Source organism: Pocillopora damicornis, chromosome 13, assembly GCF_964200805.1.
Source record: "Pocillopora damicornis chromosome 13, jaPocDami1.2, whole genome shotgun sequence".
In the NCBI taxonomy this organism is placed as follows: Eukaryota; Metazoa; Cnidaria; class Anthozoa; order Scleractinia; family Pocilloporidae; genus Pocillopora; species Pocillopora damicornis.
The window spans coordinates 9,376,532-9,389,382 of record NC_142682.1 but is presented as its reverse complement, the minus strand read 5'-3'; the positions used below and the strand labels follow the sequence as shown (position 1 = coordinate 9,389,382).

The 12,851-nt window shown below is 38.9% G+C and overlaps 1 protein-coding gene across 2 annotated transcripts in view; it reads left to right on the top strand.

Annotated features, from left to right (window-relative positions):
- LOC113673605 (uncharacterized) overlaps nt 1–12,851 on the top strand; it is a 57,911-nt gene that overhangs the window by 31,296 nt on the left and 13,764 nt on the right. For both annotated transcript variants that reach the window (XR_016182518.1, XM_089192263.1), the window contains exons 44-72: nt 156–278; nt 511–663; nt 771–920; nt 1,343–1,465; nt 1,571–1,720; nt 1,984–2,106; nt 2,185–2,334; nt 2,415–2,537; nt 2,672–2,824; nt 3,156–3,305; nt 3,528–3,650; nt 4,120–4,242; nt 4,664–4,813; nt 4,957–5,106; nt 5,198–5,347; nt 5,469–5,618; nt 6,169–6,318; nt 6,737–6,859; nt 7,996–8,145; nt 8,249–8,398; nt 8,746–8,868; nt 9,311–9,460; nt 9,626–9,748; nt 10,014–10,136; nt 10,682–10,804; nt 10,908–11,030; nt 11,426–11,548; nt 11,931–12,053; nt 12,416–12,538. Coding sequence is in view for 1 of the 2 variants with exons in the window: in XM_089192263.1 (XP_089048389.1) it covers nt 156–278; nt 511–663; nt 771–920; nt 1,343–1,465; nt 1,571–1,720; nt 1,984–2,106; nt 2,185–2,334; nt 2,415–2,537; nt 2,672–2,824; nt 3,156–3,305; nt 3,528–3,650; nt 4,120–4,242; nt 4,664–4,813; nt 4,957–5,106; nt 5,198–5,347; nt 5,469–5,618; nt 6,169–6,318; nt 6,737–6,859; nt 7,996–8,145; nt 8,249–8,398; nt 8,746–8,868; nt 9,311–9,460; nt 9,626–9,748; nt 10,014–10,136; nt 10,682–10,804; nt 10,908–11,030; nt 11,426–11,548; nt 11,931–12,053; nt 12,416–12,538 (3,951 nt within the window). In the remaining variant the exon portion in view is untranslated. The remainder of the gene's footprint in view (nt 1–155; nt 279–510; nt 664–770; nt 921–1,342; nt 1,466–1,570; nt 1,721–1,983; nt 2,107–2,184; nt 2,335–2,414; nt 2,538–2,671; nt 2,825–3,155; nt 3,306–3,527; nt 3,651–4,119; nt 4,243–4,663; nt 4,814–4,956; nt 5,107–5,197; nt 5,348–5,468; nt 5,619–6,168; nt 6,319–6,736; nt 6,860–7,995; nt 8,146–8,248; nt 8,399–8,745; nt 8,869–9,310; nt 9,461–9,625; nt 9,749–10,013; nt 10,137–10,681; nt 10,805–10,907; nt 11,031–11,425; nt 11,549–11,930; nt 12,054–12,415; nt 12,539–12,851) is intronic.

The window sequence follows — 12,851 nt, the reverse complement described above, 5'->3', positions numbered from 1 at the left end:
TGGCATTTTTATCATAACTGGAGCAGGGACCGCTTTGCGTTCCAATTAGTGAATTTTGTTTCTCTCCTACCATTCGTCTACCCCAACCAACATTGGCTATCTTATTCTCCCTCTCGCACAAGAGAGGGATATATTAATCTTTCTCTTTGACGTAGATATGGACGAGTGTTCCACTGGAACACACAACTGTCATTCTGATGCCAACTGCACGAACACGAAAGGATCATTTTATTGCATATGTCTAAAGGGATACTCTGGAGATGGAGTATTGTGTGAAGGTATCAAATATGTCTTCTGACCACTACCAATAAAGTAGCTGTAAGATCGTCAAGTTGTGGCATATCTAAGTTTCAACATGTCCTCTACCATCACAAACAAGAACGGTTAAGAAGGTATTGCATGCCTTCGCTTCGGTGTTTTTATGCTAGACATAAATACTAACTTAAACTTGAATGAGCCTGGTCAGTTGTGTTGGCGATATCGATTTCAATAACATCCATTTTCACTTAGATATCAATGAATGTCACATGAATAGTTTGGATCAACAACACGTGGAGGAGTATTCCCACAACTGCCATGCTGATGCTAATTGTACCAACACTAAAGGTTCTTTCTATTGCACTTGTCATCATGGATATTCCGGGGATGGAGTCACATGCCAAGGTATGAAATATGCAGTGGATGTCACCGTTTGTAATTTCCTCTTCCAGTGCGAGTTGTTTACTAATCAAATATTAAAATTATCTTTCTAATGAGTTTGCGTCTTTTAGATGTCAATGAATGCTTTCCGAATGAAATATCTGAGGAATATGGCCATCTCGCCCATAACTGCCATGCTGATGCCAACTGCACCAACACAAAGGGATCCTTCTACTGCACCTGTGTCAATGGTTATTCTGGTAATGGAGTAAATTGTATCGGTAAGTTCTGACAGTGGAAAACGATGTTATAACATAGAATATATTTACCCTAATAACGCATCGACTCCTGATCCATTTAATTTATTAAACTTAAAAGTTTCATACGCCTAATCATAAGTTCCATACATTTAACGTTTACTCTGGTCAACTCTTTTTAATATAAGCTTCATATTCTACTGACAGCGTCTACATTCAAATATTGGGAAAATAACTAACTAGCGACCTTTAAAATTGTTTTGGTTCTCTCCGTAGGTCGGCTATAACTAATAATCATAGAAAACAACTCAAACGTTGCCCCTTGAAAAGTATAGATAAAAGCACGCAAGACGTGACTTGCATTTCGCTTACATTCCCACCTTAAAAGTAAATGCCTAGAATGGACCTCACTCAGCCGTTTAATAAATTATCTGTCATTGCAAAAGATATTGAGGAATGTACTACAGACACGGACAACTGTCACACTGAGGCCAATTGCACCAACACCAAAGGATCTTTTTACTGTACCTGTCACCATGGGTATTCTGGAGACGGTGTCACGTGTGATGGTGTGTATAACTCAATTATTCAAATTATGATTTAAATTGTTATATGATGTAATACACGAGCTTCGAGATAAGGGCTGCTAATATTTGATCGCACCCTTTCTGCAGATGTTGATGAGTGTTCACCCGGTGAGATTTCTCAAGAATATAAACATCTTGTGCATAATTGTCACGTTGATGCAAACTGCTCCAATACCAGAGGATCGTTCTACTGCACATGTCACACAGGGTATTCTGGAGACGGAGTTACATGCATTGGTAAATTTACACGTATTGATACTATCACTTTACCAATAGATAACATGGCTGACTCAGTTTTCCCCCTCCCCCTTCCCCTCCTACCTTGCTTGAGTTTCCTTTTAGGCCGTAGATTGTGGTCCTTGGACCGTTTATCATTCAATGTTTTTCAGGTCCTACGGTTTACGTTGCTTACTTAAAAAAAAAAAAAACATCGATTGGTTAAAGGGAGGGGGGAAGAAAAGAAACCGCTCCTTTCTCAAAAATGTATCTTCTCATTACAGACATACAGGAGTGTGCTATTCAAACAGATAACTGCCACAATGATGCAAATTGCTCCAACACCAAAGGGTCATTTCACTGCACGTGTCATTCGGGATATTCCGGAGATGGTACCACCTGTAATGGTATGGTAATGTTGCTGAAACCGTTATTCGTAGGCATTTTTATTTAAGTGACAGTCTCGCTCTCTTTATCACACACAGATATCGATGAATGCGATCCATCTGGACTGTCATCTGATTATCAACATTTGGCCAACCAATGTCATGGTGATGCTAACTGTACAAACACTAAGGGCTCATACAACTGTGGCTGTCAAGAGGGTTACTATGGAAGTGGAAAAGACTGCAAAGGTAATAGTGATTTATTGGCTTCAATTTAAGTCCTGGGGGAAACTGAAACACTATATAAGGAAACCACAATTCATTTTCAGATATCGATGAATGCACATCTGGAACACATAATTGCCATGTGGATGCCAACTGCACCAACACAAAAGGTTCATTTTATTGCACTTGTCATGCGGGATACTCAGGAAATGGAGTTACTTGCGTTGGTAAGTAGGATCTTGGCTGAGTGAAACAATAATTTTGAAAATTAGTCTTTTTATCATGCTATCGAAAGAGAGAAAAGAGTCACCCCTCAAAAAGGCTCTATTTATTGTTGATGCTGTTGTTGTCCTTTAATAAGATATCAGCGAGTGTCAGCTAGATACCCTGTCAAGCAATCATGTCCAGCAGTATTCCCACAACTGCCATGATGATGCTAACTGCACTAATACTAAGGGATCGTTCTACTGCACCTGTCACCATGGCTACTCTGGAGGTGGAGTCATTTGTGTTGGTAACTACATACCTTATGCTTTCTTTTCTTTTGCTAATGAGAAAATATTGATTTCCGAATTCGTTCATTTGAAGATTTATGACGCGAAAGAGGAAGGGATGGAAACGTTGCACTCTTTTCTTAAACTCTTCTGAAAGTAATGTAAAGACAAATTTGCAGTCATCGCTGTTCCAGTTTTCCATCTGTATTTACACCTACGACTTTCAGCTGGGCTCTAACTTGTGGAAAATTACTAGACATAATCAGCGTGTAACCAACCTCAATCCATGGGGAACAAATTTTTCAAAAAGGTTTTATCTGACTAAAAGCTCTCATGGTTCTCTCTTTCCAGATATAGATGAATGTTATCCATTGCAACTATCATCTCAATATGAGGATTTTGCACACAATTGCCATGACGACGCCGACTGCACTAATACCAAGGGGTCCTTCTATTGCACTTGTCATACAGGATATTCAGGGAACGGTGTCTACTGTGTCGGTATGTAAATATAACAATCAAATGGTAAATGTCAACTCATGATTCATGCATTCCTAATCTAACAACTTATCTGCGACTAACTCCTGGTCTATAACCCTAAAATAATTTAACTGTTCATTATGACTCAATTAGGAGGTGAATTTAATCTAGCTTCTTTCCTGGTTTATTTTGTTACCAAATGCCCCCTTCGGTATCCCCTTTCTTAACTTTGTTTTGTTGCAGACATCGAAGAATGTAACAAAGATACTGACAACTGCCACGCTGATGCCAACTGTACGAATACCAAAGGTTCATTCTACTGCTCGTGCCATGAAGGGTACTCGGGGGATGGAGTTATTTGCTCAGGTATCTTAATCTCGCTTTGTGAAGGTCTGTTATTACTTGAAACCATTAACTATTAATTGATACGAAACAATAGTTTGCTCTGTGTTATTCAGTGACCTTAATACGAAACAAGATTGCCATCCATTCTAACCTTTTAAAAAGCTTCTGAATGGAAAATAAACGACTGTGAATATATGAAAGTCATATATTTGAACTGCGGATAAAGACGTGAATATGAAAGTGATCTTCGCAGTATTGAACACTAGTTGAGCAGTAGTGAAAATAAGGCCTGAAAAAATTCAGGCTTGTACGGAATTTGAACCCATGACCTCTGCGATACTAGTACAGTGCTCTACCAATTGAGCTAACAAGCCAACTGGGAGCTGGTCATTATGTTGGTTCCAAATAAACCCGTGAGGAGGTGAGTAGACGACTGTGAATATATGAAAGTCATATGTTTGAACAGTCGTTGTTAATGTTAATGTTGTAGATCTGAACGAATGTGTCATTGGGACCCATAACTGTCATGCTGATTCCAACTGCTCGAACACAAAGGGTTCATTCTACTGCACATGTCTGACTGGTTACTCGGGAGATGGGGTCGGTTGCGTTGGTATGTATGGAAACGTTTGTTTTATGACTAACGATAGCATTGACCAAGTATTATCTTAAGGGACGTTACCATCCATAACCGCCGCTTCGAATATTTTCATTTATTTCATTGGTTTGAATATTTGAATTCATGCATTATGAAAGAGAGACAAAAAAAATTATGTGGTAATAGAAAACCTGTTTACAAATACATTGATTGAAACACAAAAGAAATTAAAAGTACGCTTACATAAAAATAATTACGAGAAGTATACTTTTTTATTTCGTTTGATGTTATATCAATATCCTCATTAATAAAAATTCAAAAAGGCTGAAATGAAACAGATATCGAGAATCTCACTTTCTTAGAATGTGAGCATTTACGTTCTTCGTAACATGTATGATCAGAATTTAGATGCTCTTTTTTATGATATTTTTTTCAGACATAGACGAATGCTCTCCTGGTAGTATTTCTGATCAGTATAAAGATCTTGCCCACAACTGCCATGTCGATGCCATTTGCTCCAACACAAAGGGATCATTCTACTGCACATGTCATAAGGGATACTCTGGAGATGGAGTTATTTGTCAAGGTAACTAAAGAACACTACGTCTGTATGGCGGAGCCTGCTTTTTTTCCTGTAGCTTCGGACAAATTAATTGACGCCCATGCATTAATTTCTAGTAAGAATAGTGTGTGATTTGCGATCCTTGCGATTGTATTTTTTTTCCACAGACGTGAACGAGTGTTCCCCTTCTAGTCTGTCATCTGAATATCAACATTTGGGAAACATTTGTCATGGCGATGCCAACTGTACTAATACCAAGGGATCATACTACTGTACCTGTCTAGTAGGGTATTCAGGGGATGGAGTCACATGCCAAGGTGAGATATTTCTTTATCTTTTCCCAATAGCAACTTCATTTAAAACAGGTTTGCTGAGTTTTGACGCCTTGGTCTTCTTCTCCATACACAGATATCGATGAATGTTATCCAGATAGTATCTCTGATAAATATGAACGTCTTGCTCACAATTGTCATCCGAATGCAAATTGCACCAATACCGAGGGCTCATTTTATTGCACGTGCAAAACTGGTTTCTCCGGCGACGGGGTCACGTGTGAAGGTAAGGTGGTAAAACAACGCACCTCTCGACATTGCTTCTTTTGAAGCTTATTAAAACATATAGACATGACTAAAGATTTCTCGAGAACACTTGTTTCCTATTCATATTTGTTACACCATAGATATCAACGAATGCCACCCAGATGATTTAGCACCATCCCACAGTTACTATGCTCACAACTGTCATAATGACGCCAACTGTACCAACACAAAGGGATCCTTCTTCTGCACTTGTCATACGGGATACTCAGGAGATGGAGTGATTTGCGAAGGTACCAATAAAATCCGTTGTTTCCTCAAGTCGGAAAACATGTTTCCTCTTAGTCGTTGTTAGTATAAAGGCCGTGGAGGCTGATCAATGAGGTATAGGTTTGAGCGATCTGCAATTTTTCAAAATATGTTACAAATGGTCCTTCTTTACCTCCTTAATCTTCCGCAGTCATGTCACGTCATTTTTTTCTTTTTTTTGGGGGGGGGGGGGCTGTTCGAGCCTCTCATCTAGGGGAGATGTGGGAAAGAGCGGCAAGTGACAAACAGTGGTTGCAGCTGCCTCCATTTTTTCTTTACCTGATCTCGGCCATTTTTCGCAGAACCGCCCGCTATTTTGCTTATTTCCTTTGAGCGAGTGCCTTGGGCGACGAGCCCAAAGAATGAGCATAGTTTATTTGAAAATGTATCGAACTGACACCATTTCCTCTACGATTCAAGTATTATATATTCCAAATGTATAAGAGAAGCTTAAATTGAGGGAGACCTATGTTGTCTCGGGGGGTTTAAACATATGATTCACTTACTCTTTGATTAATCCTTTTATCTCCTCAGATGTGAACGAATGTCACCCAAGTGAAATCTCTGAGGAATATAAAAACCTTTCTCACAATTGTCACGTAGACGCCAATTGCACCAACACCAATGGCTCATTTTTCTGCACATGCTTAAATGGGTATTCAGGCGATGGGGTCATGTGCATTGGTGAGAATCAGTTGATGTGAAAGCGTAATGAATTAACGAAAATTTAGTTAGCTGCATTCATCCAAACTGATGATGTAACTAAGGATAATTACATAACGCCCTGTTTCCTGTCGCAAACTTCTAATCCTGATCCATATTGCTAATAGCTAACGCTGGTAACAATTCCCTCCTTACTATGCATCAGAATATCTTGAACTACGGTGTATTTGAGCTAATACATAGTCTTGATGCCACTTCTTCAGTCTAGGTAAGTTCAAATGATATTTGATGCGATGCTAACTTGTCGTGCTTCTCATCTTTTGCACGTAATTAAGTAATATCACATGCACTTGACAAATACAGCTCTGATATCAACAATTTGATACTAGTTTTTTTTACTTCTTTTCATATTTTATCATATCAACCTTCCTTTTCCAAGACATTGAAGAGTGTCTGACCGCCAGAGACAACTGCCACTCGGACGCTAACTGCAGCAACACCAAAGGATCATTTTATTGTACTTGCCATACGGGATATTCTGGAGATGGAGTCGCTTGTGTGGGTAAGAGAGCATAGTCATGATGTTGATCCACAAAACGATTTCCCATTTGCCATAAAATGAAAAGAATTGTAAACCATCAGATGAAATCCTTTAAGGCGAACCATTCGGTATGGCAATAAAATTGAACAGTGAGACACGACGTTTCGACCAAACTTCGGTCATTTTCATTTGAATGATAGGAATGTTACGATGAATATAAATATACGCGTGTAAGAAGTGTAAAATTTTTTTTGGAAGTGTAAACGGACAATAAGAACACACAAAGAGAAAAAATAATCGCAAGCTAATTACAATAACCAAATTAAAAATAAAAATAAAAATTAAAAACCTAATTAAAAACCTTGTACGAATTGAGTCCGACTGCACATTGAAAGCAGGTCTCAGTTCTTGAATAAAACCACATTTCATAAACTAGGCGGTCAAATTTGTTCGTACACCTCTTTAAATACAAAAATTCTTCGTACGATTCCTTGGGGCCAAAGAATGCTTGTCGCGAAAATGCTAGCCAATAGATGAAGTCGAGTTTCTGTGTTCTTGAACACGTTGGTGCAGATGCAGATGGCGGCGTGTAAAACCAACATAACCTGCATTGCACAGGTCACATTTAAATTTGTAAACAGGCCACTGTTGATTCACAACCGCTGGTTTCGCTCTTCGTAACTTGAGATCTTGTTCGATCATCTGGTTGACAAATAGAGGCTGTACAGTCGTGTGGATCTTCTGACTCAAATCGTTAAGTCGAACACGTACGATATCAGCTGAGGTAGGACAACACGAATGGGGTCTGTTCGATCGCTTACAGTCGGTGAGGAAACAGGTTGATCCGATGCATTCGGTATGGAATCCAAAAGAAACATAAACTCAGCACACCTCTAACGAAAACGCAGATGCTACAACCACGATAGTACTTTTTTCATGGATCTTCATAGAAATTTTGGATCAATATCAGTATCTGGGCAACTGCCCACCCACCCCTCCCCTAACTCAACAACAGTCGATTGACAACAAGTTAAGGTTAATGTTGGGTTAACAGAGGGGTAGGTGGGCAGTTGCCCAGATACTGATATTGATCCGAAATTTTAATATTTCCCACTTTTGAAAATTTTTCCTCACTGTCTTCTCTATCTGTCCATTAGATATTAACGAATGTTCTTCGGACATGTTGTCTGTCAACCACACACATTATGCTAATGACTGCCATGATGACTCAAACTGCACCAACACAAAAGGATCCTTCTACTGCACGTGTCTCAATGGATATTCCGGAAATGGGGTCTCTTGCGTCGGTATGTCCTCAGTTAACTTCAAAAGAACTGCTCGCCAAATTTAATTCCCTCATTTTCATTTGTCCACGTGATTTCTGGGTGATTTCCATTGTTCTCTTTCTAGACGTGAATGAATGTGATCCTGATGGAATCAGCGACATCTACAAATATTTGGTGCACAACTGCCACGATGATTCCAACTGTACCAATGCAAAAGGCTCATTTCATTGTACCTGTTTAATTGGATATACCGGAGATGGCGTTCGGTGTGAAGGTGAGACGACTGGAATGGAATATTTTACGGCGACTGTTTAGTTGTTTTCAGTCCATTTTTATAATAACAGTCTCGAAAAGCTCCTTTTTCTCTTAGATCAAATAATAAAGGCTTGCAAATTCAAACAATGAAGAGGTCACGAAACGAAATAAACTGGATTAACTAACCTTTTTCCCCCAAAATTCACATAAAGCACGGCTTGAGCACCTCAAGTCATCAGGAATTTTGAAGAACAAGCACCATAGAGATTTTAAATTGCCACGAGTGTAACGAACTTCCACTCTTAATGGCCTCTGAGCATGGTATTTTATACAAATATGTTTGTACAAGTCTCCTATTTCAAATAGACATCGACGAATGCTACGCAGAAACCGACAATTGTCATGCTGATGCAAACTGTTCCAACACCAAAGGATCATTTTACTGTACGTGTCACACGGGATATTCTGGAGATGGGGTGATTTGCGAAGGTAAAATGAGGATAACTTTAGTTTGAAAACTCTTCAACTCATAACTCGAAATTCAATTTTTATCAGACTGTAATATCCTTCATACAATAGATCTCCCCTTCCTTTTTCCCGTCCTTATTCGAGAAGACTGCAACGTCTAACCATTTGACAGATGTCACAACAAAGGCTACACATTCTCCTCAGCTATTTTAATTTAAGACCCTAAATGTTGGTGCGGTCTGGGGCTTGAACCCTCGATGATCCTCCCACAAGGCAGTCTGGTGCTCTAAACCTGAACTATCCAGGCGGCGGCGTTATCTAGTAATGAGAATTAGAATTTCTACAATATGTTTACCATAGAGGTATTAAACATGTGATATATTACGTCTTTAAGTCTTTTCACATTGATTTGCCAATATTGCGGCACACATCGAATATCAAACGCTTTTTTACAATTTTTTAGACATCAACGAGTGTTCTCCACATGATCTGGCGGCCAACAACTCACATTACGCGCATAACTGCCATGCTGATGCTAACTGCTCCAACACCAAAGGATCATTTTACTGCACATGTCACGTGGGATACTCTGGAGATGGTGTTATGTGTTTGGGTGAGTTTCCATCTGCTGACGTATATATTTACTTCGGCTTTTTTAACCTTTTCAAGACTCAAGGGATCATTTTAGATTTGTTAAAGTTATTTGTAATTATAAAACTTAAACCATCATTTGGCATGTCTTAAATTATTGTTGGACCACTTGAACCACTTTCTCTAGATATTGACGAATGTGAAACTAGCACTGATAACTGCGACGTGAATGCCCACTGCAACAATACCAAAGGATCCTTCCGGTGCACTTGCAAAGTTGGCTATTTTGGAGATGGCGTTGTGTGTAAAGGTGCGTTATCTGTAAGAAAACGAAATCTGTAAAACGAAAAAAAATTATCGTGTTGATAGTTAAAGCGGACAGTTTTCTCTTTCGTGAGGACACTCGCGCCCTGACCTACTTAAGTCATTTAAAAGATCGATTCATGTTCTTGAATTTATTTTAGTATTCAGCATGAAATAACACGACCAGCTCTGAATAATAATAATTTGAAATGAGGAATTATTAAAAGTTTACAGTGGAATAGTTAAGTTGTGTATCACATTCGCTGTCGTAGATATCGACGAATGCACTGAAGACATACATAACTGCCATGATGATGGTATTTGCATCAACACAAATGGATCATTTTATTGCCTTTGCCAAGAGGGTTATACCGGCGATGGCGTCAATTGCACAGGTAATGATTTTCGTGATCGAACCCAATTTTTTATGATTTCCCTCTTCGTATGAGCGTGTGTGTTTTCACTTTCCGTTTTATGCTCTACCTGAGGAAAACCTTGATTCATGATCTTACAGCGCTGTAAGGCAGTAGTAATTAACCATTATTAGATGAGGTTGAGCAAAAAAAAACTGATTTCTGGACAAAACTACGCACGAGTAGGATATGTCAGTAAAAGCCAATTGATGGTATTAGGCATGAGTGTACCATACATTATTAGGCAATTGTTTAAAAGACAATGAAAAGAAGGAAAAATTAAACGGGTGAAAATTTATAGTATCTGACTTTGCAAAACGACACGCTAAAATTTGAAGCTTTCAATAACTGGAAACTTGTTATCAAAGTTAAGAAACGGAAAAGGATAATACGGCATAGCAGCAGATGAATTTCTTTAGCATAAACCCTCTCTCTAAGTTCTGAGAGGAACTTCATTTTATTGATCTCAGTTCTACCGAGTCATTTGACACCCATTCTCCAATATGTATCCTTCTTCCTTTTACCAGACGTGGAAGAGTGCAGCCTGAGCATCCATACCTGTGATGAACACGCAACGTGCACCAACACAAAAGGATCATTCACTTGTGCCTGCGATCGTGGATATCATGGCACAGGCTACAAGTGTGTCGGTGAGACTAGGAATAGACGCTTAGTAATGGATTGATGTACTCGACTTGTGCCAAAATACCCGATAACATACTCAGTTTTTAATCTATGGATCTGTTATTTTAGATACTGACGAATGTAACTACGATTTGGATGACTGCCATGCTGATGCACTTTGCATTAATACCAATGGATCCTTCAACTGTACATGTTTGAAAGGTTACTCTGGAGATGGTGTTTTCTGCGAGGGTAAGGGGAGAATAGAATATTTTCTTTCTTATGAAAGCAGATTACAAAATTAAAAGGGCTAAAACACTTCTGAAGAACAGACGAAGAATTAGTTATTAATAGTGAGTATGAGCATGATGTTTACAGAAACGGCAAATGGCAAAAACGAACTTTAATTTTTCCTAACCTACTCCATACTCCTTGAAAATTTCATTCACTCCTTTTATTGTTGTTGTGTTTTTAATTTTGCACATTTACTTATAGAAGAAGCTTTTAGTTTTAGTAAAGACTAAAGTTTGGCATTGCATATTTTCAACGATAAGGAAAATTACAGCTTTTTCTCAGATACATCCTTCAGTCTGGATGGAGCCGATGATTAATGGTTGATGTCCTTTTAAAAAAATGCATCTTTTTAGATATTGACGAATGTGAAACAGCAACGCACAACTGCAGCTGGGGTGCTTCGTGCAACAATAGGAACGGATCTTTTTACTGCACCTGTTCCCCTGGATTCTCTGGGGATGGTTTCCGCTGTGCAGGTGAAAATATGATACGTCTATTAAAGTAAATTTTAATTAACCCACGTAATTCTAAAGTGAGAATACAGTGTCCTTTCGATTAATCAAAGGAAAACAAAGCAAAACATGGGAAACTAAGAGAACACGAATAACAGTGTCTTTCATTGACGCTCACATTTTGATTCATGAACGTGTCCGCAAGAAATCGCTTGTAACTGGATGAAGGCAGTTAAAAATATTGAAATGTGGACGTATCTCGCCTTATGTACATTCTAGCAGATCAGCTACGTTTATCATATTTCTTCTTTAAAAATTATCCATAGGAATCTTGCAGTGCATAGCATGTACCTTGTGGCTACTTTTATTGATTTTTTCGTTTTTGGTCCATGTAACTTTCTGGCAGATATCAACGAATGTGATGTTCTAACACACAACTGCCATCCTGACGCCGAATGTACCAACTTGAACGGTTCTTTCTACTGCACTTGTAACCGCGGATTTCGTGGAAATGGAACAGATTGTGAAGGTGCCTGTTTATAAAAATTCTGATCAAACTTTATTTTTCAGTCATTGCCTTATCAAAGCTGTGTACGCTGCATGGCCTACCTTATCCAAAAAGATGCATTTCATCGTTACATCCCAGGTGACCATGTGACCCCACAGCATACACCGACACACATGTTGATATCCGCCCATGATATAAAGCAGGATATTACAGGATAAAATCAAGAAAGTGGTTAAAACAGCTGCATCTTTGTACTGCTGATGAAAAGTAAAACAAATGACTATTTCTCCATCTATTTAGCATTTTAGCGGTCTTTAAAATTAACGTTCTCATAAACATATTGGCGCCCTTTCACCAGCTCGATGATTTTATTTCTTTTAAAGATTTCGACGAGTGTTCAGGCAAGTCACATAACTGCAAGGGATCGTCTATTTGCAATAACACGCACAGCGGCTTCAACTGCATTTGCTTGGCAGGATATCGCTATAATGGTTCCGATTGCTGGGGTATGTATCTTGCACCAAGTTCAGCGTAAAAGAAATCTGTCCAATAAAACCGAGGTTCAAAACTCTTCCGCGCTCGATTTTGAGTACAAAAATTCTTCAGTGATGATGGTTGACGTGGTATAAGTTTTAAAGAGGATTGGTTCAACAGTAAAGAGCACGGAGGCCCCCTCATTTGAAACACTTTTATCGCTAACTCAGCGGACATGTTGAAACAGTGTACGAAGTTTCATCGAAAATCTATCGCAAGCTGTATTTCCAGGGAATCAGCTTGATGGTGCATACTACTGGGGTATTAAGGAGACATTTGCCTTGC